The sequence below is a fragment of the Saimiri boliviensis genome, chromosome 5 (genome assembly GCF_048565385.1).
Source record: "Saimiri boliviensis isolate mSaiBol1 chromosome 5, mSaiBol1.pri, whole genome shotgun sequence".
NCBI lineage: Eukaryota > Metazoa > Chordata > Mammalia > Primates > Cebidae > Saimiri > Saimiri boliviensis.
Window position 1 is genome coordinate 123,243,982 of NC_133453.1, and position 26,003 is coordinate 123,269,984.

At 41.6% G+C, this 26,003-nt stretch overlaps 1 protein-coding gene across 8 annotated transcripts in view; it reads right to left on the reverse strand.

Moving 5' to 3' along the window:
* Window positions 1-26,003, reverse strand: part of NCKAP5 (NCK associated protein 5) — a 986,396-nt gene that overhangs the window by 825,712 nt on the left and 134,681 nt on the right. For all 8 annotated transcript variants that reach the window (XM_074399885.1, XM_074399884.1, XM_074399883.1 and 5 more), the window contains one exon: window positions 16,401-16,530. In XM_074399885.1, coding sequence (XP_074255986.1) covers window positions 16,401-16,469 — 69 coding nt within the window. In that variant the 5' untranslated portion in view covers window positions 16,470-16,530. The remainder of the gene's footprint in view (window positions 1-16,400; window positions 16,531-26,003) is intronic.

Genomic DNA, 26,003 nt, shown 5'->3' on the forward strand with positions numbered 1-26,003 from the left:
AAACACTCAACATGGAGTCTTTGCTTGATATGAGCCTCCAGGCTCCCTAGATCCTTGCGTGTCCATTCGCCTCACCAAAGCAGCAGTCACTGGAAGTTATCACAGCAAGTGAGGCAAATGGACATGCAAGGATCAAAACCCAAGAATTTCCCCAGTATCTCAGAACTCCACCTATGTATCTTCCTGGTTGGTTTGCTCATATCTGCATCTGGTTTATATGTGCCTCTACTCAAATATTCTAGACTTACCTACTTTCAGAGATGGAAAGAAAATGCCATGCTTGGGTTGTGATCTGACACTAGAGTGACTCCTTCCTACCTCTCCTGCATGCAGACATCATGGGCCACTGGTTCTTTTTCACTCTGTACCTCCACACAAATGGTGGCTGATTTCCCAGGGCAAATATATATACATATGTTGTATACATACACACACATATGCATGCATATATACACACACACATATACACAAGCATATATATACACACACACACATTACTAACTGCTTGTCCCTAGAGGTTCATCCCAGTCTCAAAACCCATTCAATCTTCTACCCTCTTTCCTCTGTATGTCATACATCTACATCACACCCTTGATATTTATAAAAGGTCAAAGCAGAGAAAGACTCAAGACCCAGCCCTCTCCACATGCAGTGGGCCTCTGTGCCTTCCACCCCAGTGACATCCACAGGAGTGTACACCACAGGTCTGACAGAAGCACTGCCAACATTTCAAGAAAAACATATTTTAAAGAATAGTAATAGTTTCAAGATTTTAATGGAAGCATAGTACTTTGGACATGAGGTGTTCAATAAACGTGTGATGAATGAATGAATGAATGGTAAGCTTCCAAGTGTGCCTGGGGAATGAGGCAGCTCCCTATAGATGAAGGCACTTGGATGGAAGTTGGACCCTTTCCCTTGCTCTATGTTGCAATGGTAGGCATCTGAAATGATCCTAGATTAGTTCAGATGGGCAAGCCTACTTCCTGGCATCTGAGAATGGACAGAGCACTTTCAGCTCTCAGGGGTGAGCCAGTTTAGATTATTTAATCAAGAGAGTGTATGGGTTACCCACAGTATTTACTAAAGCTTTACTTGGTAGCTATTGGGACACATAAGAAGAACAAAGCCAGTCCCACCAACAACAACCCTTTGTTTTTATCTTATTATATTGACTGTTACTCATTTATTCTTTTACTCAGTCATTCATGGAACACCTTGGAATGCTCCCTTCTACTAAACTATACTGGGAGTATAACCACGAACAAGTCAAAATTCCTGTTCCCATTTCAGTTCCCAAATGATCACAGTTCTCACTGTTCTGGAGCATGACTTTTCACTTTCTCAAACAATTGTTTTTTGCTCTTGCCTTCACCTGATTCTTACATAAGCCCAAAAGAAAACAGAGGCCCAGAAGAGGTTAGATTTTGAGGGTGGCACACAGCTAATCTGTAGCAGAGCTGGGTCCTGTTTTATGACATGGAGAGCGATGCATAGTTTCCATCAGCCGGTTTCATTTTCCTTTGAACAGGAGCCCGGCAGCAACACACTTATCAACAAGGGCAGTGATCTTTGGTTGGACCTTCTCTGGGCAAAGGACTTCGGACACCACTAACAACTTTTTTTAGTCACTTTTACTGACAACCACTGTATTCAATTTTCCAATTTTCCATTGGGACCTGGTGACCACATAGGAAAAAGAATGAACCATCTTTCTGCTCCTATTATACTAAGACTCTTCCTACTTAATTCCTCATTTAAAACAAGAATTTTTGTTATTTCCAAACAATATTCAGTTACCAAACAGTTGGTCTGGATTAATTGTAGGATATCACTCTCTGTTAGGATAGAGCACACTGTCCATCAGCCCCACCAGATCTGTCAAGAGTGAAGAAGAAAGACACTGCCAGGGAGGAGCCAAGGCCTGGAAGCACTAGCTGTCACTCTCCTCTTCCTCCCCTGAATGGAAACTCCCCCTGAGCACAATGACAGGCTCTCCAGGCCCTTCAGGCCTCCTGGGAAAAGTGCTTAAACCCACAATACCCTCTGTGATCTGTTTTCCATTTGCAGAGGGGGAAAAAAAATCTCTAATGTTGGAGGTTTCGCTCCATGGGAAACTACAACTGCAAATTGAATTTTTGAAAATTAAATCCAATTTAAAATGCATTAAAGACTATTTAAAGCAATCTTCTGGTGAGTCCTTGGTTATATGAGGAATCTTTCTGGGAAGGAGAAAAGCAATCTCTGATGTATGGGTTGTATAAATCGGGGTTTACACCAATAGAAGTTTCTTAAAACGAGGTGTGGGGGCCTCAACTACAAAGAGGTGAACGCCAGCACCCCTGCCCAGCACTTCAGGATCCTCACTGGATCTCTCATCAAAGCACAGAGGAAGGTTTCTTTGCACAAGAGAGAGTAAGTTTCTATTTAAATTAAAGGGCCTCAAGCAGAGGAGGACATGCTTTGAGAAGAGTCATTGCAAAAAGGCATTGAAGCTATGGCACTGAATCCTATGGAAGATGCTACCTGGGAGTAACCAACCCATCACCATAGGAAAGGAAAGCCACACAGCTCCTCACAACTTTGAAATGTACATGAGATATGTGTGGATGGTGCAAATATTAGCAACATGAGCTTTGCAGCAAGATAGAACTTGATGTTTACAAGTCCTATGACTCTGAACAAGTTATTTACTTTTTTAGCCTTAGTTTCTTCTGTACAATAAAGATATGATGGTACCTCACTGTAGAGTTGTTGTGAAAATCAAATAAGCTAAGACAAATTAAAAGTTTCAGTCCAGTACCCTACTGTAAGGTTAGTTGCCACACTAGCATCACCAATTCCACTAATTTAGATGAGAATGAAAAACTGTAGGGAATAGTCTCCGGCCTTCTGATTATTCAGTAACATCATCATCATTTCATACAAAGAAAATGCCATCATTTCATACAAAGAAAATGCCATGCTTGGGTTGTGATCTGACACTAGAGTGACTCCTTCCTACCTCTCCTGCATGCAGACATCATGGGCCACTGGTTCTTTTTCACTCTGTACCTCCACACAAATGGTGGCTGATTTCCCAGGGCAAATATCTATACATATGTTATATATACACACACACATATGCATGCATATATATACACACACACATATGCTCTCCTCTTCCCTCTCCTCTCCTCCTCTCCCCTCCCCTCCCCTCGCCCCGCCTCTCCTCTCCTTATCATTTCATACAAACTGATCACACGCTGAGGGGGATGTTTTATTGGCCCCACTTGTTCCATCCCAGAGTTCTAGGTTCTATGTATGTGAAGGCTACTCTTTCCTGAATCACCTGCTGGATATTGACCTAGTTTCCTTCATCAGAACACACCTGTTCTGTGCCTCATTCTCTCGAAGTCCTTTCTCAACCAAATGATCGTTGGACAAACTGACTCCATTTATGTCTGGCCTTCCGGGTGACACGCTACAGCTCAGTTTAGCACTTAAAAATTAACTTGAATTCTAGAATTTCAGTACCATTCAGCACTTGCGTTTAAGGTAGCAAAGTACCAGACCGGAGGATTCGGCCCGAATTAGAAGCAGACTGAAAATATTATACGAGGACTCTGGCATTTCTGCCTGATTCAAGTTACACTGACTTCCAATCATGCATTTTATCTTTTGGCATGCTTACATAGGTGCCCAATAAATGTTACCTTTGGTGATAATAAAACAAAAGCCAAACTTTCAAAAGATAGAATATCCAAAAGACCATTGTCTGCATTCTTGGCAGCAGCCAGATAGCCAGTTTTCCCAAGTCAGCAGCCTTTAAGGAGGCTGGCGAGGGGCCAGTTCCCAGGGTTGGTGCATTCCTGGGGCCTGGCAAGAGGCCACTGGGACTCTGTTTCCTCTTTCCTTCTCTTTACGTAGTGGAAAAAGTTTGCCATTTTGACCCCTGAGTCTTTTTCCCCCCTATCGAAGTAAAAGGAGTCAGATGGGAAAAACGTTCCCCAGTTCCCTCCCAAAACTCATCTCCCACTGCTCCGAGCTGGCAGAGCTTAAAGCAATTGAAGCCATAAGACACACAAAGGAGGGCTCCTCAGGCCAGTCATCCAGCCTGATTCAATCAGGAGCATGGAGCAAGGAGGAGCAGCGGGACCTTGAGCACAGGGAGTCATTGTACATGTGCTTGGAAGACTATAGGCACTTCTGGAAGGTTTTGGAATAAAATTACCTGTTATAAATAGACACTGGCTTGGTTTCAGGGTTGAGAGCAGGAGGCCAAGAGTTCCAGAAAAACACAATGCTCCATATAAGAAGGTCTGGCGCACAGCTTATTAATAGGGGACTACTGAGCAATTGGACAAAGAAGAAAGGAATTTGAGGTTGGTCAGATAAGACCTGCAGTAAACACCTGGGCAAACATTTCTGGCTGATAACATCATGGATATGCTATGCCACTTTTAAACATCATGTAGGTATATATGTAATGCTTCCTTCCATGTGCAGACAAAGAAAGCTGCCATCTGGAAGGGCCACGTCAACTGGCTTGCATGTTTCCAGGGTAGAGAAACCTGCATGCCAAGCACAGCGCTGCACACTCTATTTGTGTTGTGAGCCCTTCCCCTAAATTCACTCAACACCACTTTGAATAAGAGATGACCATCTCTACCAACAGATGTGAATGTGGAGACCCAGAGAAGGCAGGAGTCATGGCTGAACTCACACAGGCAGTAAGTGGCAGGTTGGGATTCAAATCCAGTTCAGAATCATTCTCCAGCCAACCCATGCTCTCTCCACTGCATTTACAGGGTATCTCTTTCCACAGCACCCTTTACAATGAGTGCTTTGCACACAGCAAGCTTTTAATACAGCCTTCTTCCTAAGGCTGCCACTGCTGCTTCTATATTTGATAGAAATTTTGGAGTTTAGCAAGTAGGAGCTTCACCACTCCCATCATAACAATATATTTCCTTCACATAGGGCGACACAGCCTCCAAAACAATTCCTTGTTCTTTATCTCACTTAACCCTCATGACAATGTCCCACCATTGAAGACACAAATATCCTCAGAGTTTAAGAAACTCGCTAAAGGCCACACATCTACCGAACATTTCAACTCCAGCTCCAGTCTAAAGATTTACGCAGTTCTAACGCAGTGATCCACCTCCTAGACCACCCTCCCGGTACACCAGCATCACACAACTTTTATCAGGACTGCTGAAGAGAAGACCATGTCACTGGTTACATGGAACTTGTCTTCTGAAGGTGCCACATCATATTGTCTGCTAAAACCAAATTGACAAGTCCAAGGGAATGGACTGGAAAGCAACGGACTAGTGTTTTCTCAGCCCAGAAATGTGAGAAGAGAGGGTAGCAGAGTATATTGCTTTGTAGAGTCAATGTGCTGGATACATTCCAGGCCTCCCCACACCCACCCTCCACCCCCCTCCACCCTGGTCTGGGCCCAGAGCACACTACATGGTCCCCATTCTCTCTGGCTTCCAACTGGGTTTAGCCAGTGGAGGCCCCAACAGGGGACAAGATAGTGGGAGGAGAATGAGGTGGGAGTGTTCATGTCCTGATTCCCTTGCTGCAGAGCCAGCATGGTTGGTCGACCATATCCCTTCATTTAAGGTGGCATTTCCTGCCAAGTGGCTCACTCCTCATAGCAACATGGTTCTATAGCCACTTTCTAGGCCTAGTGGCAATGGCTCCCCACTGTTTCTAGCTGCAGGGGGTTGCATTATTATCTTGTTTCGCTGTCTTTATCCTGCACCCCTTTTAAAGAGGCCCTTTATTAAACTCTTCTCCAGTACCTGGCATGAGTGTGCAATGTACCTCCTTCCAGGACCTTGCTGCAGTAAACAACAAAAAAAAACAATATTACTGATTTTGTCTTTGTAGACAAATTATGGGAAGTTACTCAAATCCTCTAAAAGGACGAGAAAGGCTAATGACTTTAGAACAGGCTCTCTCTTTCATTCACTTCCTTCTCGTCACACCTCACCAAACAGGAACGAGGTCAGATATTCTGCCTCAGGGACCTACCTAACTGGGCCCAGGAGATCTTCACATAGCCACCTGCCACACCCACAGTCTAGCCGGGAGTCCACTCCAGGAAGAATGCAGGGCAGCACTGGCCTCATCCCAGTCTGTCTGGTTGGTGCCTTCAAAGACTTCACTCTCAGAGTTCGCCGGCCCATGCTGGATCCCTGCCAGCCTCATGGCCACTCCGTCTCCAAAAACGGCAGGCCTCTCACAACAGCTCCTCCTCACAAAAAGGCCAACAGCCCCTGAGCCTACTTATCTGCCGGCTCTGACAGATGGACCCCAGAATTTACCAAACCAAATTATTTCATTTCCCTCCACACATCTGTGTGCATGAGAGCAGTCAATGAATTAATTGCATTCGGAAACCGACCAAGCTGAAGACAACTGTTTAAAACTAAGAACCAAAAAGGTGCAGAAAGACAGAAGGCAAGCAAACCTCGGAGGCGTCTTCCGAAATGGACAATTATGATCCATTAAGCCTAGTTAAGAAACTGAAATTTATGAGGAGGAAACATCTGGAACCAGGAGGAACCACTTTTTGGGCTTAGAGCGAGCAGCCCAGACAAATGTGATTCCATGTTAGAAGAGAACTGAAAATTAGTATATAAAAGGGCCAGAATGGAGGCAGCGCATCTGGTGTTAACTGAAGCGTTTGAATGCGATGGCTTCTGGATTTCCTTTTGAAATATTAATTGAAATTGGCTGGAGATGAGGGCTGCGTGAAAACTGGCAGAAAGATCATAAATACTGGTGAAGCTAAGCCAGGGCAATGGAACACGGCAACTCAACACGAAGTAATGAGAAATGCTGCCCCATTCATGGCCATGAATCCTGTGGATGTTTAAAAATATTAACTGATAATAATGAACTATAGTACTGGGTGGTAAATTAGCGTAAGATACCCAGGCTGCTGAAATACAGCTAATATATTTACAGTTTGTACAGCATACACTGATGAAGGAATGAGAAGAAAAGACATAAAAATGACTTAGCTATGTGATGCAGTTTGCCTTGCCCCAGGAATTAGGGGTAAGAGCATGTTGATAGAGGAGTTGGGAGGGGTGGCCAGAGGGGGCAAGAGGAAAGTTAGGACAATAATTCAAGATTATAGTAGACCTTGCTTAGGGTCTTGGCAATTTCTCAAGTGCCAGCCAAACACCCTGGAGTCACACCCCATTCTTTTAAAACACTGCGGTTTTCTCAATAAATTTCTGCTTCAGGGAACTCAGGGATAACATAGATTAAATTTAGACCAATTTATTGGGGGAAGATATGAAAGCCTCCTTGGGGAAGCCCTCCCTGATCAAAATAGCCAGAAGAACAACTTCCTCTCTGTAGACCCATCAGTCTTGTCTGCACCACTGTAAACCTCCTGGTATTATGATTTGTGTATATGTGACAAGATTTTTTTTTAAAGCTTTGCAAAGCAGAAATCATGGTTTGCATTTCTTAGCATTCATATCGCTGTGTTTCAGACCCAGTAGGTGTTCCATTCCTGTGCTGATCAATGAGAAACTCAAAAAAGAAGAGCAGGCACATATCAGAGGGACATCCAGGTGACTGTCAGGTTTGGGACCAGCTTCTAAGAGGATCGATGAAAGCTTTACCTCTTGTTATGGACAAAGCACTAGAGAGTCTGCCATGGGAACAATCCTAGGCTGCCAGAGGATGATGTGGAAAACTCAGTTGCCATGGAAACTTGTATGATCTGATGATTCCCATTGTTGAAAGATGGTGAGACACCAGGAGAATGACAAACAGATCTTGGAGCCCTGAGAAACACACAGAACATGCCAAGCAAACACCTCTACTCATTTGTACTTATTTCTGCTATAGAAGCAGTCTCATTTTATCATCTGTCAATAACACAGCATTTATAAAAGGCTTTCAAAGGTGTCCAGTTCCTATTTTAGTGATTTCAGCGTCAACAAGGATGCACAGAACTACCTCTGATGCTGTCAGACAACACTTATCGCAGCAGCTGAATACAGGTGAATGAAACAGGTGAATGTCACCTGAGCTCCTGCTCCATGACTCCAGCAAGGGAAGCCATCCATGAGCAGGTGCTATGGTCAGCACTAATGGCAGGTGAACCATTCCTGCATTACAGATACCTGTGGGAATCTAATTATACCTACAGACTCGCTCCCCAGAAAAAATATACAAATGCACACAACCTAAAATGTATCAGAGAATTCAAAGCCCTGGAAGTCTGTTCATAAATCTCTCCTATCAAGCACCTTGGGACTCAAGAGAGTCCAGGATATCATACCAATAATCTCTGGTGTAAAACAGACAAAAAACTTTACACATACACTAGACCCATCCTTGGGTAAAGCTGAAAAGCAGCATGCTACTTCTTCTCTCCAACCTTCTCAAACAGCACTCTGGGCCTGCTGTATGTGGGCCCCACTTATCCCATATTCAGTATTTGGTCACTACTAAGTTCACTCACTCATTCATTCATTTTACCGAGCTTTTTCTTTGGGTCAAACTTTAGGAACCCAGTGTGAATATGACATGACCCATGCCCTCAGGAAGCCTACAGTTGAGATCAGCCTGGGGTGATTTTTCTTTTCAGGGGACATATGGCCATGCCTGGAGACAGTCTGAGTTGTTGCAATGAGGGAGGGGTGTGCCTGACATCCAGTGGGTAGAAGCCTGGTGTCCCAACAAACATTCTACAATACACAGGACAGCCCTCATGACAAAGAATGATCAGGTCCAAACTGTCAACAGTGTCAGGGCTGAGATATCCTGTTCTAGAGCACACAGGCCTGTGGGCATATGAAAAGGCCAGAAGCAGGTATTATGCCAGCTCAGAAATGGGCATGTTTATAAGAACTCTGGAACATGTGGCTTTGACAGCAGTCTGCCTTCTTTTCAGAAATGAGAGGAAGGAGAGAAGGAAGCAAAGGAGCCATTCAGAGTGAGTGACAACCACAATGAAGGTGGATCTTCCTTCAGACAACATCAGGGGAGGCAGTACCAATTGCAAGTGATGGGCAGACAAATGGCATTTCTTCCAGAATCTCTTCATTGGAAATGCTTCTGACTCTCTACTCACCTCCATCAGTCAGTGGCCCAGCAGAGAGAATGTGCAGCTGTTTGGTAGAACCATCACTCAAGTCATAAACCCCATTGCATGCTGGGGGACAGCTATGTGCTGGATGTTCCCCATCACTCACCAATTCCTCCCTATTCTTCTCCCATTCTAGTCAATTACTCCACCTTGTACATGTACACACCACAATCAGTCTTCATATGAATAAAAACATAAAATTGTATACTGTGTACACACACACACATTATTATAAATTACAATCTCTTATAAAGTTGGTTCCAAGGTCTGGTTCATCAGAAAATCACAAGATCAGAAAGTAGACCTAGACCCATGTTCTGTATTCCTTCTAAGTCTTCCCCTCCCACCTCTACTCCTTTGTCAATTATTTTGCTGAAACCTAGTCTGGCCTCCCTCTGATCTAGACTGTTCTAAACTGCAGGCTCATCAGTGGACACAGATAAGGCAGACGTGCTAATGCGTATGGTCTACTCCTGTTGAGGTAGCTGGTGCTCTTTAACATTGTGAAGCACCGTGAAGAAGCTCCCAGGCACTGGCATAAAAGAGTTTTCTGCTTCAGAGTTGTTAGCTGTGCAGATGCAGTCTAGTCTGGAGGTTGCCAGACCTGAAGTGAAATCCCAACTTTATCACTTACCAGTTCTATTGCCTTGAGGAAGTTGATTAACTTATTAAGCATCAGATTTCTCATTTGTAAAATAGGGATAATTAGAGTTCCTACCTTAAAGGGTTGTTGTTAAGTATTAAATGGCAGTTTTCATACAAAGTACTGAGCAGCATGCCTGGCCTATATTAAGCCTCCATAAATTTCGGCTACTATTAAAGGGAAGGAAGCCATCCTGGTTGAGACTTAATGCATGATTCACTGACTGAACATGCTGAGCTGTCTGCTAAAGTGGCTTTGATGTTAGCCTCTGTCATCTCCATTGCTGACATGCTCTATGCCCACTGCTTGGACCTAGTGTACTTCCATCCTTTATTCATACTCTGCCCTCAGCACCAGTGTTGCTACAGATCTCCAATGGCCCTCCAAGACTTTTCTTGTTAAGATCTAATCTCTTCCCACTCTTCTAGAACCCCTTCAAGACCTTTAGCAAGTAGCACATGTGGGTGGTGCCCACCTGGCCCAGCTTCCCCTGCCTTCTCCTAGCTCATCTGCCCCCAGATCCATCCATGAGACCCAGAGATCTGCATTGTTGGAGAATAGGTGGGCAGGGCACTTCTCCTGCATTTCTGGACCTGCAGTGATTGGCCGAGCTCAGCTGGTGGACAGATTCACTGCGTAGATTCTCATCTAAGGGTCTGACACTTCTCTAACTCCACCCCTGCCCACTCTCAAGGGGGCACAGTCAAAATTTCAGCATGACACTTTGGAAAGGTTGCTAAACCAGGCCAAAGACAGTCTATTCTCTACCAGTTGCTTTTTTCCTAAAAATGGCCTTGGCTACATCCTCAGACATCACCATACCTTCAGATATGTGCCTTAGGACTTGGTCTCTGTTCTAAGTACATTTAAGAGACACTGAAATAATAAATAGCCCAGTTAGAAGAAATGAGGCAGTTGGGGAATTAAAAATCTCCCTCTCATTCTTTGGCCCTCCCTGACTTGATGCTCATTTGGGAAATCTCAAAACCACCTTGATATCAGAAGACAAAGATCAGGTTTCCCAGAGTACAACTTAGCATGTTCCCAATGGCCAGGGGCATAGGGAAAACAGTACTTTATATAAGCTTTTATCAGTAGACATGGTCAAGGGAAACTGAGATTAGAGTAGCTGAAAACTTTCTATAAGAAGCTGGGGTTTTGTGCTCTGTACAGCATCCCTATGGTAAGAGGAGGTCTAACAAGCAAACCAAGAGAGTCAAGAAAGATCCAGTCATGCCTGAAGCACTACAGAATGAAGACTTTTGTCTTCCTGGTATTCATAATCCATTAGCTATAGGTTGTAGTAAGCAACAACAGCAATACCTCTATTTTGCATTTAGAAAAAGTATCAGCAAGGTTGAACATACCCTATGTCAATATTTTATAAATATTTAGCAAATGCCTTCTAAACATTTTTCTGTTCCCCTATTCTTCCTACCGGGGTATATGCACCTTTGATAACAGCCTAAATCTGCTCCTCTCTCTGTCACACATCACATATACTGATGGTAAACACAAATTACTACTTAAAAAGACAGCACCCAGAAAAGGTAAACCAGGACTTCCATATTTCCCATTTCTCTTATGCATGCAGATGTCCATTAGAATCCAGCCTACTGCCTCTCTTTGTAAATAGTTTTTTGTTGTTGTTGTTGTTGTTTTGGGGTTTTGTTTGTTTGTTTGTTTGTTTTTTTGTAAATAAAATAGCTACATTTGATCATGTGTCTTCAGAGGCTGCTCTCTTCCTGAGACAAAGGTGAGCAGTTGTAACTACTATCTGGACCTTTACAGAAAGAGTGTGCTTATTCCTTCTTCAGAATTATGTCTAGTCACTAAACAGGGGGGAAATAACTGAAGATATAACAGCAAAGATTTAAATTCAATACGAGGAAGATGTTTCCCTGGGAGAAAAAAGAATCAGTAATGATATGAGTTGGCACCAAATGATGCAGGACCAATAGCCTTGAGTTGCTTCTTTTTTCTTTACTCTCCCAGTCCGCACTTACCAAATACCCTCTGTTGCTTCAAAACACAACTCCAATTACAGCTCCTCCACGGTCCCTCCTTGCATCTTCCCAGAGTGACCTCAGCTCCTATTACTGTCCGTGCCACACTATTCATTTCCATGTGACGATATTTTTCCTGCTTATTAGGACAGCTTCCCCAGATAAACTAGAAACACTTAAGGAAGTCTGTGACCCTGTATCAGCCAGGGAGACCTTGCAGGAAAGAGACGGCATGCTAAAGCATCTAACTGAGGAGACTTTGGTAAAGGGACTGCTTACTGAATTGTGGGAAGAGCTAAGGCAAGCCAACACACAATGGGCCAGCAATATCCAAGAGCCATTACTACAAAGAATCCTTAAGGGGTATGGGAAAAGTGAAGGTGCCAGATCACAGAGAGAGCTGTGGTTCTAACTATAGCTGGAGTTATGGGGAGAGGGTTGTCCAACAAAAGCTGCAACTTTAGACAAAGGTGCCAAGTTCCTGTCCTGGTCCATGAACAAGCAGGGTGAGAGCGGGAGAACAAATATCTCGACCTCTTTTCTGCTAGGAGACAAGCAGGAGACCAGCGGGACCTCTTTCTTCCACTGGCCAAACCCAACCAGATGCCAGAAGACAAGGTCCACGTGGTACATCCTCCAAGAGAGATGGGCCAGGCAAAGAAGGTTAAAGAGTGGATCTGGAGGGAAAAATGGAAACCATTTAGCACATCCCCATAGCTGGTTTTCAGTCGTGCTTGTTGATTGGCTTTGTGTTAATGAATGTGGTGGAAGGCTTGATTACGAAAATAATTTGAATACAAACAGTCAAGAGGCTGAAGGATGAATTTAGGGACATGTGCAGGTCTTTTTCTTGCTCTACAAACTTATAAAAACTATATTGCTGTCAGGGCTGAGGATTTAGTGTGGCCAACATTTTGTCGTCTTCTGTAGGGTAAAGAGAAGAGGGTGCCAAAAAGGAATTCATACTGCTACTCTCATCTGTGCTTAAAAGCTAAATGTATTTTCCCCAAATTAAAAATAGAATGTTTGCTACTTAAATGAGCTGGTAAGAAAGATAACTCACTCTCCAGCATGCTCATCAGCTAAATGCTATCACAGCGACAAGTGTCAAACAGCTACATGGGCAGCCGGGGAATGAGTCTTGCAAATAAAAGCGCACAGCGTGAAATGATGACTTTTGCTGATCAAAAAGCATCCTGGGGAGGGCTGAACAGTTTTGGGTCAAGAAGAAACCTCGATTTCTAGGGTGATTTTCATTGTTACAGAGAGAAGACTGTACTTGCTGTGAATATATGGCTACTCCGCACACTCCTACTGGTGGAGGCAAACTGGTAGGCACCTGTTTTTGTCAACGGGCCTTGGCACCTCCACCCCACAACAACACATATTTTTCATTTCAGTTTCACTTGTGTATCACTTTCTCTTTTTAAAGGGTGATTTATAAAGTAAAAAAAAATCACCATCAATAAAGATTTCAGTGTTATCAGGGCGCACATACGTGTATGTGTATATGTGCGTGCGCGCATACACACACACACACACACACACACACACACACTCAAACCCTCCGCAGGCACATGACTAAGAACCACAAACTCACTTTCCCCAGTTGGAGCTTTTTTCAGTTTTTGGGCCGTGAGTTTCCTTATTCTGTGGCTCTTCCTGTCTAAAAATGTAAAAGTCGTTGCAAGGGAGCTATAATTTCTACTCAACACTTCAGTGACTTGATTATATAAAATAAAAAGTGTAATGAAGTTAATAGTACCTTATTCTTGCAATACATTATGAGGAATATTTTTCTGCAAAAATCTGAAAGTGGAAATTACCTCTGGGCCCCCTAACGCTTAAAAATATGGGTCATGATGATTACTGTAGTGGAATTTCAAGACTTAAGAAAGTAATATGTTTCTCTCTCCTCCATTCAGTTCCCCAAAAGAACATCTTCTCTTCCTGGGACAGTATATAATGAAAGATGAAGAACTTAAGTGACAGGTTGTTCTACTTTTTGGTGTCATCGTAGCATGTGAGCTCAGTGTATCAAAAGCAGATAACTTCTCTGGGCCTTAAGTAGTCTGCAAAGTGAGGGGACTTGGATAACCCATTTTCACTTTAGCATTCTAGATTCAAAAAATAAAATAAAAAGCATCCCTTAGAAATAAAAACTACTATAATGCCCGAGATTTTGTTGTTGTTATTGTTTTCTTCTTGTATTTCACAGCAGCCCTTAACTAGCATCTTCCCTACCTGCTTCTTGCCTAGTAGTTTGTGTGGCTTCTGCATAGAGCTGACAAGGAGCGCAACATCTTGAGTTCGGATCCTCCACAGGTCAGGCATCTTTGATCTTATCCCAGTCTAGGTCTCTTTCTGATAGTTGGAATTCATTCAAGGTGCGTTCAATGTTTTCCATTCCCAAAGAATCAACTCAGATAGAATACCCTAGCTGCTTTTGTCCCAGAAGTCGCATCTTACTTGAAGAGGAGGACATGATACTGCAACCAAGGGCAAAATTGTAGTCACATGGTCTAAGTGCTGTAATGTTAAATAGCATTTAAGCACCCCCCTATACACTGTGATAGGAAAGAACACCCTTCTTCAGAAATTTCCCAATCTGGGCATGCAGATGTAACACAGTCTGCCTCTAGGAAACAAAGAAAAGATTTCACTAGTATAAAAACTCTCCTAAGCATGATACAGGGAGACTTAACAGGATTAAGTTTCTCAGGTGGTGCCAAACAAGTTCTCATTTTCATAGTGTTCTTCTATGCCAGCAAGTCAAGCAACATATTTGCAGCCCTCAACAAGTCTCAGGGTACAGCCATATGCCAAGAAGAATGCAAGCTCGATTTAGGGTTTTCAGCTAGACTGGTAATGTGACAGGATTTTACTTATGCTGATATTCAAGCTATCTTTAGAAAAAATTTAAATATGAGCATTGACACTGTTTCCCTTTTTCTGATTTGCAGGTACCTAAGGTCCCCATTCATGGTCACTCACGTCCCCCTGCCCTGTCCCACCCTGTCCCTACCTTTCCAGTGCTCTGGGCTCTGCATTCTTCTGTTTTACCTATTCTCTCAACAAAATTTTGCTCATCTGGTTGACATTTGACAGTGACCCAAGGCCATTTATTAATAAGTGCTACTATAAATTATTGAAAGACAATAGCTTATTATGTTTAACTTTATAGGATATTTGCATACAGCTTGAGATCTGAGGCAGAAATCTATGGCTTTGGGAACCAACCAATACAGATGACATTTCTGGGATAAAAGAATCTTTCTTGAGCTGCTCACATCATATCATACAGTTTTATCTGTCCATTGCCTAGGGCTAAGACAAACCCTACTGGCACGCTGATATGTAAAAAGTGTTTTCCTTCTGCAAAGGAGAGGCAGAGAAGTTATCTCTTTATCCCAAGTTTCCCCAGAAGTTAAAAAAGGGAATACACACACAAATACACACACAGATATACAGACACACTCACACACCACTGTCACCACATTCAACCTGGAGCTATCAAGATGTAGGATGTGAGATGGGGTCAGATCTACAGAGAGGAGAACTTAAAATGCACCAAAGTCAGCCTCTGAAGGTAGGCTGGTCAATGCACAGCCCAAATAGACACAGCCATTGATTCTGAATAAGGAGAGAAAAGCTTGACATAAATGCTTAATGCAATCGTCTCCTCAAGTCCCAGAAACTCACATCTATGAACAATTTGTGAGGAGGAGCCTCAGCCGTTAGGAGGTAAATAAGTAATCTGTGCATGACAGAGCAAGAACTACAGCTGCAAAGTTTGAAAGGGATAATGGATAAATCAAACTAATAAATATTTCATTGAACTCCCTCTCTGCTAGACTCCAGGCCAGGTGCTGAGAATATACAAGTGAATAAAGCACATCCCTATAAAACATGCACAAGAAGGAACCAAGTAAAATCTCTGTCTCAGAAAGTTTGCTTTCTATTTCAAGTTTGCTTGATTGGATTCCTTGCTCTGTTCACATGCATTGGAGAACAGAAAAGGTGACTCATGCATGTTAGCTCAGAGACTGTGGAAGAGTGGCCAACCATCAGACTTAGTCTAAAGTGACTTAGTCTGTTTCACTGGACTGACCAGAATCTCATACCTGATACCAAACACAACCAGGTTGTTAAGAATAATGTTCATCAGCATTAAACCTCTTAGAAACTTTACAGACAACTGAACTAATGCACATACCCAAGAAGATTTCAGAGACTTCCTTGGCTCTTCAATATTTGAAGCTGTATTGAATTCTTGTTCAACTTACCCCCAAGGTTAAGATAAATGAGTGATGGAAAAACTATATATAGGCTTAGCATTTGGCATCAGCTATACAGTAGTGTTTTTATATAGGCCGAAGTCTACATCAGCTAGAATATAATTATATATAATGTTGACAGATTATGACATTTGCCTATTAAGACACTATACAAACATTCCAACAATTTGCTGGCTTTGAGTTTGTAAAAAATAAATGAAATGAATTCTCAAGGGCTGTTGCTAATGGGGTAACTGGAAGAGAGGTTTCAAAAGCACAGGGTTCAGGAAATAACAGTCAAAGAATAATGCATTTAAAGCCAAAACATATAGAGTGGTAAATGAATATTTAGTACTTACCACAAGACTGCTGTCTAGAGACAGCCTTTTTCCAAAGTCCCTTTTCTCGAGCTGTCTCTTTCCCTCCATGGATGAAGTTATTTATTTTCCTTTGTGACTTATAATAATCCCCCGTCTGTTTCCAGGGTCACTGAAAAAAGTGAACATGTGTTTTACTATCCAAGTGCACGGTGTTTAGACCTTTGTTTTCAGCTCTCTAACCAGAAACAAGCATTGAAGCCAAAAAAACACCCAGTCCCAAATAATAAGTATAAAACTGGGCTCTCTCAACTCAAAAGACCACTTCGTGTTACAAATGTCAGGTTGTCTTTATGGCGGCCCCTGTGTTTTTATAGGTTTTGCTAATGGAGTTGGGGAATGGGTTTGCAGGTTGAATCAGCAGACTGTGGAAAAAAGCAAACAGTCCGTTTCATGCCACACTTGCTTCACACCCGTCCTCTATCAGCCAGAATCATTCTGTTACTGTGCACATAGATGCTGTCTGCAAATTCCATGAGATCAAACTGACAAAACCATGCTCCATAACCAAGAGTTATTGAGCTCAAAGTCCAATGAAGGGAAACTGAAACATGAACATCGTTGTCAATATTTAATTTAAAAATATGTCATTTAAAAATATTTGAGGAATATTGTAAGATACATTCCTTTTGGGATAGATTGATTCAAAATGAATGGTGGGTGATGTCATTACTGTCAATGAATATTTATAGAACATTCACTGTATTTTTCCATATTAGATATAGCTCATCCTGAACTCCACTGAGATTGCTTTTTCTAGAATGATTAAGTATTCTAGTTAATAAGGATTCATCATATATGTTAAGTGCTAGCTTCCAATTTTCACAGATGTTAAAGGCTTGAAATAAAAGAAATAGATTACAGCCCAGGATTTCTTATCCACTAGCCAAGTGACCTTGGACAAGTCATTTAACTTCCCTGAAACTCATTTTTTCTCAACTACAAAACACAATAATAGCAATCAAATGATGTGTGAAAAAATAATTTAGATTCAGTAAATTACAACTCATATGTAAGTTATAATTACCCACAGATTACATTTAAAACAGTTAACTTGAAATACCAGTCAACATAATTCAATATATCCTTGATGATTCAGAAGGCACTTTGAAGTATAGAAATTGCACATGATCCTCATAAATAAACATAGCCATTGCACTGCTGATACAGAAGAGATGAAATTAACACAATGCCATACCAATCAATTTTTAAATATAATTGAAAAGAAATATGGTCCACAACTCTCAATGGCTCCAAGTCTGACAGGGTTTCATAGCCCACAGGATGTGGGCTCTCTCTCTTGGTTTCCTCCATAAAGAGCGTTGAGACAGTGGTGCCTGAGATAGGGGATGCCCAAACTATAGTCAATCGTGGGAAACTGATGGGCTCATGTTCCAGCTTAGGCTCCCTCCTCCATGTTAGTCATTTCATCTCTTACTTTCAAGAACACTAATTTTAATACATCACTGGTCCACTCAGAAACTCCTAAGAGTTCAATCAGAATTTAGGATGAAATTCAAATATTTCAACATCATTTTCTAAAATTCTAGGCAGTATTTTTCAGAAAAGAAGTTAGTTCTGTATACTGCTAGAGGCAAGACTATTAGTCAACTGAAATTTGTTTGGGAGCCTGCCTTTCCTACTTCCAGCTGTTCTTGCCCACTTTGTAGCATTCCCCCTCTCCCCCAGCCTCAGGGACTGTATTCATCGGTAGTTCAGAACACCTTCTGCAATGATGAACCAGCTAGAGACTACTCAGGCCCTCATATTTCCCCCTTCACCAGAAACATTACCTCCTAAGTCTTGATCCCAAACAGCATGGGAGTTTGATAGCTCACAATAGATTGCACTTTGGCCATTAGCTCATATGTATTGAGTGTCTACTGCATAGAAGACGGTAGGAACACCCTAGGAATACCGTATGGAATACCGTCCTTAACATATGGAATACGTTAGTCCTTACTAACTTGACACAGTCATGTACAAGAAAAACCAAGTTCCTGCCTTTGTGGAATGCATATTTTAGTGAGGCATACAGAGAATAAATAAACAAACTGCTCCAAACTGTAGTAGGTACAGTATGATGGAAATAACCCCCAGGAGGTGGTATAAAAGTGCCAAGCACATGAACAGGGATAGTTTTTGGATAGAGTGCTTAGGGTAGAAGGCAGCCATGTAGAAAGATGGGTAAAGATCATTTCACATAGAAGGAATAGACTTTTATCTGGGAAAGAATCAGAAAAGAACTTTGCTAAAAGAGGACCTATTTCTTAGGAAGAAAATAGCCAGGAAGAGAATGTGTGAGCAAAGGGCTGAGTTGTACACAAAAGCCACAGAGGCTTAGAGACCAGGATAACTCTTGCAGCGCTTATTCTAAAGACAAAGGTTAATCTTAGGTTTTAAATTCACTTACTCCTCACTAGCGGGTAACAGCCAATGAATTATTTAGCCTCTGTAAGCTTCCACTGCTTACTGTATATGATGGCACTAATAATAGGAACTTCTTCATAGTAGGGCTTTATGATGATTAGTGAGATAAGCCATTGAAATAGTTAGGCTGGGGACAGACACATGTAGGTTAAGACTTAAATATTAGATATATTGATCATCCCTTCTGGCAAATATGATTAAACTCATTAAAAGCAACTTGACTTGTAATCTCAGCACTTTGGGAGGCTGAGGGGGGCGGATCACAAGGTCAAGAGATCGAGACCATCCTGGCCAACATGGTGAAACCCCGTCTCTACTAAAATTACAAAAAAAATTAGCTAGGCGTGGTGGTGCGTGCCTGTAGTCCCAGCTACTTGGGAGGCTGAGGCAGGAGAATTGCTTGAACCGGGGAGGCGGAGGTTGTGGTGAGCCAAGGTCTCGTCACTGTACTCCAGCCTGGTGCCTGGGGATGGAGTGAGACTCTGTCTCAAAAACAGGAAAAAAAAAAAAATAGAGGAACTTGAGCTACTGGATTTTATGTTACTTCACAGGCACATAAGGCTGCCATTTTGGGAAATGGGGATCCTTCTGATAGTTCTCAAACAGCCCAGTCTGTCTATGTGGAAAGCTGATTCAACAGCTTTCTAAATGGATTTGGTCAACTTCTTTTTATATTTTATGGTACCAATAATATAGGCAGAGATGACATTAAAATTATTTAGCAACAACATGGCACAAGCATTGGCCAATCATAAAGGCACAGTCCAATAAGGGCTGACAATGGCAACAAGCAGTACAATGATAGCAGCACATCCTGGCCAATTCCCAGCCTAGGTGCACATACTGGCCCCACTCCAAGAAGGTGAAAATTTGTGAGTTAAACCATAAAACAATCATGGAATGAGTCAGAGTAAATTCATCCAAGTGGATCAAAGGAAGACTATCTAAAAGAAACAGCATGGCAACCAGGATGCAGCAATTTGAAAAGGGACGTGATTAACAAAGAAAATATCAGAAAGGCTGAAACATTCCCATTCCTCACACTGCTTGGAAAAGACTACATACATCCAGCAGAGACTGCAGGTCCAGAGGAGAAAGGAGTATATACCATATTCTAAAGATGCCTGGGATTACCTGGTCCATTTGTACCATCCATCTAACTCAACTAATTCAGAGACTAGTATCATCAAGCAAACCTGCAACTTTCTTTGACTCCTATGTAGTTTCACTTGTAGAAGAAGAACATGCTGACCAACAAATATAAGTAGACAATCTTTTGAAAAATTACATTTTTAGTGCAAATTTGCAACTTAACATCGGACTCATTGTATTTATTTATGTATTTGGTTAGTATATTAGACAGCTTGGGCTGTCAGAACAACACAGACTGAGTGGATGACACAACAGACCTTTATTTTCTCAAAGTTCTGGAGGCTACAAGTCCAAGATCAAGGTGCTAGCAGAGTTGGTTTCTGGTGAGGCCTCTCTCCTTGCCCTGTAGGTGGACAGCTTCTCACTCTGTCCTCACGTGGCTTTGCTTTGTGTGTGCACATCCCTCTGTCTCTTCCTCTTATAAGGACAGCAGTTCCAGCACATTAGAGTTCCACCTTATGACCTAATTTAACCTTAATTATCTCCTTGAATGCCCTGTCTCCAAATACAGTCACAGTGGGGGTTGGAGTTTCAACGTACGAAATTTGCAGGAGACATGGTTCAGTCTGTAACAGTTATTTTCAATCAGGTTTCAAATCACATCTGAGTGTTTTATTAATCAAATTCCTAAGTCTAAAAAACTAAGGGAAACCCCCGAGTTGTGGTGGTTATAGTGGCTGCCTCCAGACCCCATGCCTCTCTGCTTGTTAGGTGACTGTTGGATGCTACTGCCCGCTTTCTGCCTCACCTTGCCCTGCTGTAATCTTCTCTGTATTGTGCATGTATGGGTGCAAACATGATTAAGACCTCTGGGTCAGTGTGTTAATGCTGAATTCTGCCAATGGGAGACAGTGAGAGGAGATTAGAAAGCAATGGGAAAGAAGAAGTCGTTCTGCTTCCAGCTCTGGCAGAGCAGCGTCGACAGCAGGTAACTGTAGGCTCCAGCAATTTGTGTGATTCCTCCAATAGGTCATCTAAGAAAGGGCACCAGCAGTGCCCCAGTTTGTGAGTACTACCACCTTATTCCTCTAGCTTCTCCAGCCCTGTCAATACCATCATAGAAATTCCTTGCATTAAATTCCTCTTTGCTTGAAACATCTACAGTAATTTCCTTTTTCTAGGCTTGACAATGCCATTTCTAGCTGGTGAAACTATTTCTACTCAGTATCTGTAGAAACCTAAGTTGGCCTTAATAACTCTTTTTAAAAAATTTTTCTCACAGATAGAAATGACCTTTTCATGTTGGACAGATTTTTAATCTTTCTAAAGATGACAGTAAATTCTATTTTCTGCTATACTTTGTTAACAGGCTGTATAATTTTCAAGAGAATAACAAAACTGCACCATTGAATACAATCTCAAAGGCATATTCCTTCACATACACACTGTCACACACACACTCAGCCAGATATACACTCAAACCTGATCTGAACACCACTTTCTCCATCTCTATTTCTGCCTTTCTGATTCTCCCACTTCCCATCTCAGCTTTGATATATTAATGGTATTGCCAGAAGAAAGGGAAAAAAAAATGGTAGTGCCAAAAGGACTCTCTTGCTTAGGCATTAGAAGATTTGGTTCCTAGCTTTCTTTGCCATGTAAATTTGAGCAGAGTCCTAACTTCTGTGAGTTTACATTTTTTTATGCCTTTCTCACTAGGTCATCGTGGGGTTTCAATGAGATAATGTATGAGCAAGGCTTTCCATATCTAAATTCAAGATGTTTTCCGGTCAGCTTCATTAAGCAGCAAACACCACAAACTGTAATTGTTTGCAGCCTCATAAACATCCAAAGAACCGAGATTGTGTCAAATTCATTGTTATATTCCCTGCAGCATCCAACACATCAGCTCACAGTAGGCATGCAAAGAATAACTGCAGAGTAGGGAACATCAAGGACAAATAATGAATGCAGTAAGTTTCCTCTCGTTGACAAGGCAACTCCATGGGTTTTCACCTTGGTTGCACCTCAGAATAACCTGGGGAACTGTTTAAACATACCAATGCCTGGGTCCCACCCCAGATCACTTGAATCACTGGGGTGTAGGCTCCACAGATCAGAGTAAGATCACCAGGGTTGGCAATGATCAGTTAAGGACAGTGGCTCTCAAGCTTTGCTACATATTAGATGGAATCACCTGGGGAGTCATTAAGGCCCATCCCCAGATGGAATAAACCAGGATCGCTGGCGGTGGGAGCCAAACATCATTATGTTAAGATCCCTGAAGATTTCCAAGGTGTAGTCGATGGAGCACCAGTTTGAGAAGATGAAAATGTCACTCTTTTCTTGATCTCTGTCCTTTTCTCAAGGGCTGAGGGACTCATGATTGTTGGCAGCATCCACTGCCTTTCCTTAGCCACTGTACCCAACAATTCATAATCTGCAAACCCTGACCGCAAAAGAAAAAAATATCAAACACAAACAATTTGGATAAACACCTTTGTTCCTATGTCCACTCTCAGGCTCATTATTCAAAATTAAGCTGCTTAAGCTTATTCTTCCTTTCATTCAGAAAACACTGTTGACTAAAGGTAGAAATATTAAATGTAGATTCCAGGTTAACATACAAATATCATAAAACCGCAGAGTGAGGCCATCATGCAGAGTTTCAGGGAAAGAACTCCAAATGGCAAGGTCAATGTTGCAGAAAATCATGACTCAGATGCCCCCAAATTCATTGCCTTCCTTTCTTCCCACTGCTTTTTGTAAGACACCTAGCTCTTTTCAAAGTGCTACCAAGTCGAATATTTGAAACTCCAGTCCTGTTTGTATTGAAATTTTTTTATTCTGCTCTATTAAGTCCACAGAAAGGAAAGCACTGGCTTTCCGTATATTTTAAATGCATACACACAGCAGTCTCCTTTAGGAAGATGTTTTAGCTCAGTAACTTTTACCTATTGATACATCTATTCGTGGCATAAATGGGTGAGGATGTGTTTGTGCATGCTTGTGTACATGTGTTGAGTGTGCATCTGTGTATGTGTGCATGTGTACGTATATGCACTGACTTAACAAAACCACTCACACGGAAAAGTTGTGTCCATTCTGAATATGAGTATAAAAACATGCCAAATGATGTAATTTTCAACGGTAGAATTTTTTTAAAAAATTCTACAAGCCCCCTGAAACCGATTTAGAAGATTAAGTGCTAACAAATTTCCCAAATGTGGTTGTTCATTCTTGCCAGATAAATTAGTGGCTGGAAATAGTCTCAGAGAGACATGACAGCAGCCCTTTTCTTTCAAGTAAAGGGAAATTCTGCATGATGTTAAAAATTGGTTTAAAAAAATGGTTTCCTACAGTCATGTTTACTAAACATCTCACTAATAATATTCAGTAGCTTCTGGTTGATAGTATAAATGCCACACCAACCTCTAGGAATCACTTCCCCGTAGGCCCCTCCTCAGATAAATGGCTATGGCCAACATAGAGGTCTCAGAGAGCTGCACAAAGGCAGGGTCTGGAAATTTTGTCTATTTTTCAAATGCAGCTCAGTGAACTCAAGCAGTTAATAAATTGCTATGAATCTGAACTAAAGTTCCTTAAGAGGTCAGAGATAGCTCTTAGAACCTCCCAAACTTCCAATATTCAGTAATTTCTATTACTATTAAAACAAATTATTGAGATATAATTCATATACCATATACTCCACCCTTTTAAAGTATACAATTCAGTGTCAACCCTTCTAATGCCAATAGTTATTCATTTGCTGCAGAAACTGGGGATTATGTCTCACTCTCAGTGGGGACACAAAGAAGTTTCCTCATCACTGCCTGAGGCTTCATCAAGCCTGCTGTCTCATGTCACCATCGCCTTGGGTAGCAGCATCCTGGACAGCCCCAAGTTCTTATTCTCCAACCGCCACTTACAAGTTATGTGACCTTGAGCAACTTATTTCACATCTCTTAGCTCTAGTTCTCTCGCTGATAAACGAAGATAATAACAGTCCCCTTAACAAGATTACTCTGGAGATTAAAATGATTCCTGGTTTACTGGAGTAAATAATCTGTAGGTATAATTGCTCAAAAGTTCCATACATTCAAAATTAAGTAATATGTATTCTACACCTATTTTGTCTCAGGCCCTTTGTTTGGCAAGAAAGAAAGAGAGAAAGAGAAAGAGGAAGAAGGGAGGAACAGATAAAGGGAATGAGGAAAGAAGGAAGGAAGGAAGGAAGAAGGGAGGGAGGGAGGGAGAGAAGGGAAGGAAGGAATACATGTCCTCAAATTTCAAGGAGACCTAACATCTGAGAGAGAGAGGGAGAGAGAGAGAGAGAGAGAGATTTATATATTGATTAGTAAAATGCAAGGTAAAATAAAAATGTGAATGAACAAACAAACGAGTACATGATTTGAGCAAGGAGGATTCATTTTTTTGTTGAGCTAACCCTGGAGCATTTGCCTTTACTGTCATTCCTGGTGTTGCCAGCTGATTTCCAGACACAAACTACTGCTACATCTTCAGTGTATGAATTAAGAATGAAGAGACAGAATTGCAGGGGCTTAGACCAAAGTAAGCATTTTAGCTCTGGCTGCTCTTCTCAAACCATCTGTTCCCTCTCTCCCACTCTTTCTTTGTAAAGATCTCCCCCTGCACAACCGCTCTTTATTTCTTTCCTCTGCCTCTTCTCCATTTATTGCTTTAAGAAAGGTTTTTAATACATCACATAAAATGCCTACATGTTGCTGGTGAACTCTTAAAGGGAAGGGCAATATAGAAACAAAACAGACAAATAAATAAATTTTATAAATAAATAAAGTGTGCTCATAACCCCAGTGGACTAGAAGAATATTGAGATAAGCGGCTAGGGAAAAGAATTTTCACACTGTGTCATCTGCTAACATTAATGAGTTAATTAAATTAGAAAAATTCCACTGCCAAAAGCAAAAACATCCAAATATATGGGATGCTGGGGGAATTACAGACCATGCTACTAAATGCATTCTGTTCAAGCTTTTTTTTTATCTTTCTTTGAGCAGGCTGTGGAGAGCTACACTTAAAAAGCCATCCAATTTCAAGAGAGTATTTTCCATCTGGGGCCAGTTGGGTAGAATATGCTCTAAACTCTGCAAAGCCTGCTGAGAGACAACACAACTTGTTAAGAAAACTGTTTATGAAAAGGGATGTTTTTTGAAAATCCAGAAAAGGTTTAACTATGATGTCCCTACACATTGCAGAATTCATTATTTTCCATTGAATGTCTTTGCACACAAGTGAAAAACCGAAATGACTCAGGAAAAGGATGTTGTACAATAAATTGGAAGCCAGTACATTTTTGCTAAGGCTTCAGCTGGTAATTAGAATATTTCCAATTACCTAGGTTTTTTTTTTTCCACTTTAAGAGGTTATTCATTCTTCATTTATAGTAACCTCCCTCCACCCACCCACCGCCCAAAATAATCCTGATGTGAAAAAAATGCTAGAAGTAAATGAGGATTAAGAGATTAAATTTTAAAAACCAATTAACATGCTGAAAACAATAGGAAGAATTTTAATAAAGCACAAAATACAGAATATGACATTAAAGATGTCTTAATAACAGCTGCCAAGATGAAATGTATGAGAAAAATCTCTAAGATGTTTATCTTTTTCTATTCAATGTTTAATTAAATTGAGTTCATTTATTGAGAGCGTGGCGGGCTAAACTCCCTTAAAAAGGTAAAATAAGGCCAGGCATAATGTTTCATGCCTCTAATTTCAGCACACTTTGGGATGTCAAGGCAGGAGAATCACTTGAGCCCAGAAGTTCAAAACCAGTCTGAGCAACATAGTGAGACCCCCCGTCTCTACAAGAAATAAATCAGCAAGATGTGGTGTCATGCACCTGTAGTCTCAGCCAACTCAAAAGGCTCAGGCAGGAGAACTGCTTGAACCTGAGAGGATGAGGCTACAATGAGCTATAATAATGCCACTGCACTCCAGCCTGGGTGACAGAGCAAATCCCTGTCTCAAAATAAAGGTAAAAGAGTCAATGACCACCCACTAGATAGCTAGAAAGTTAGC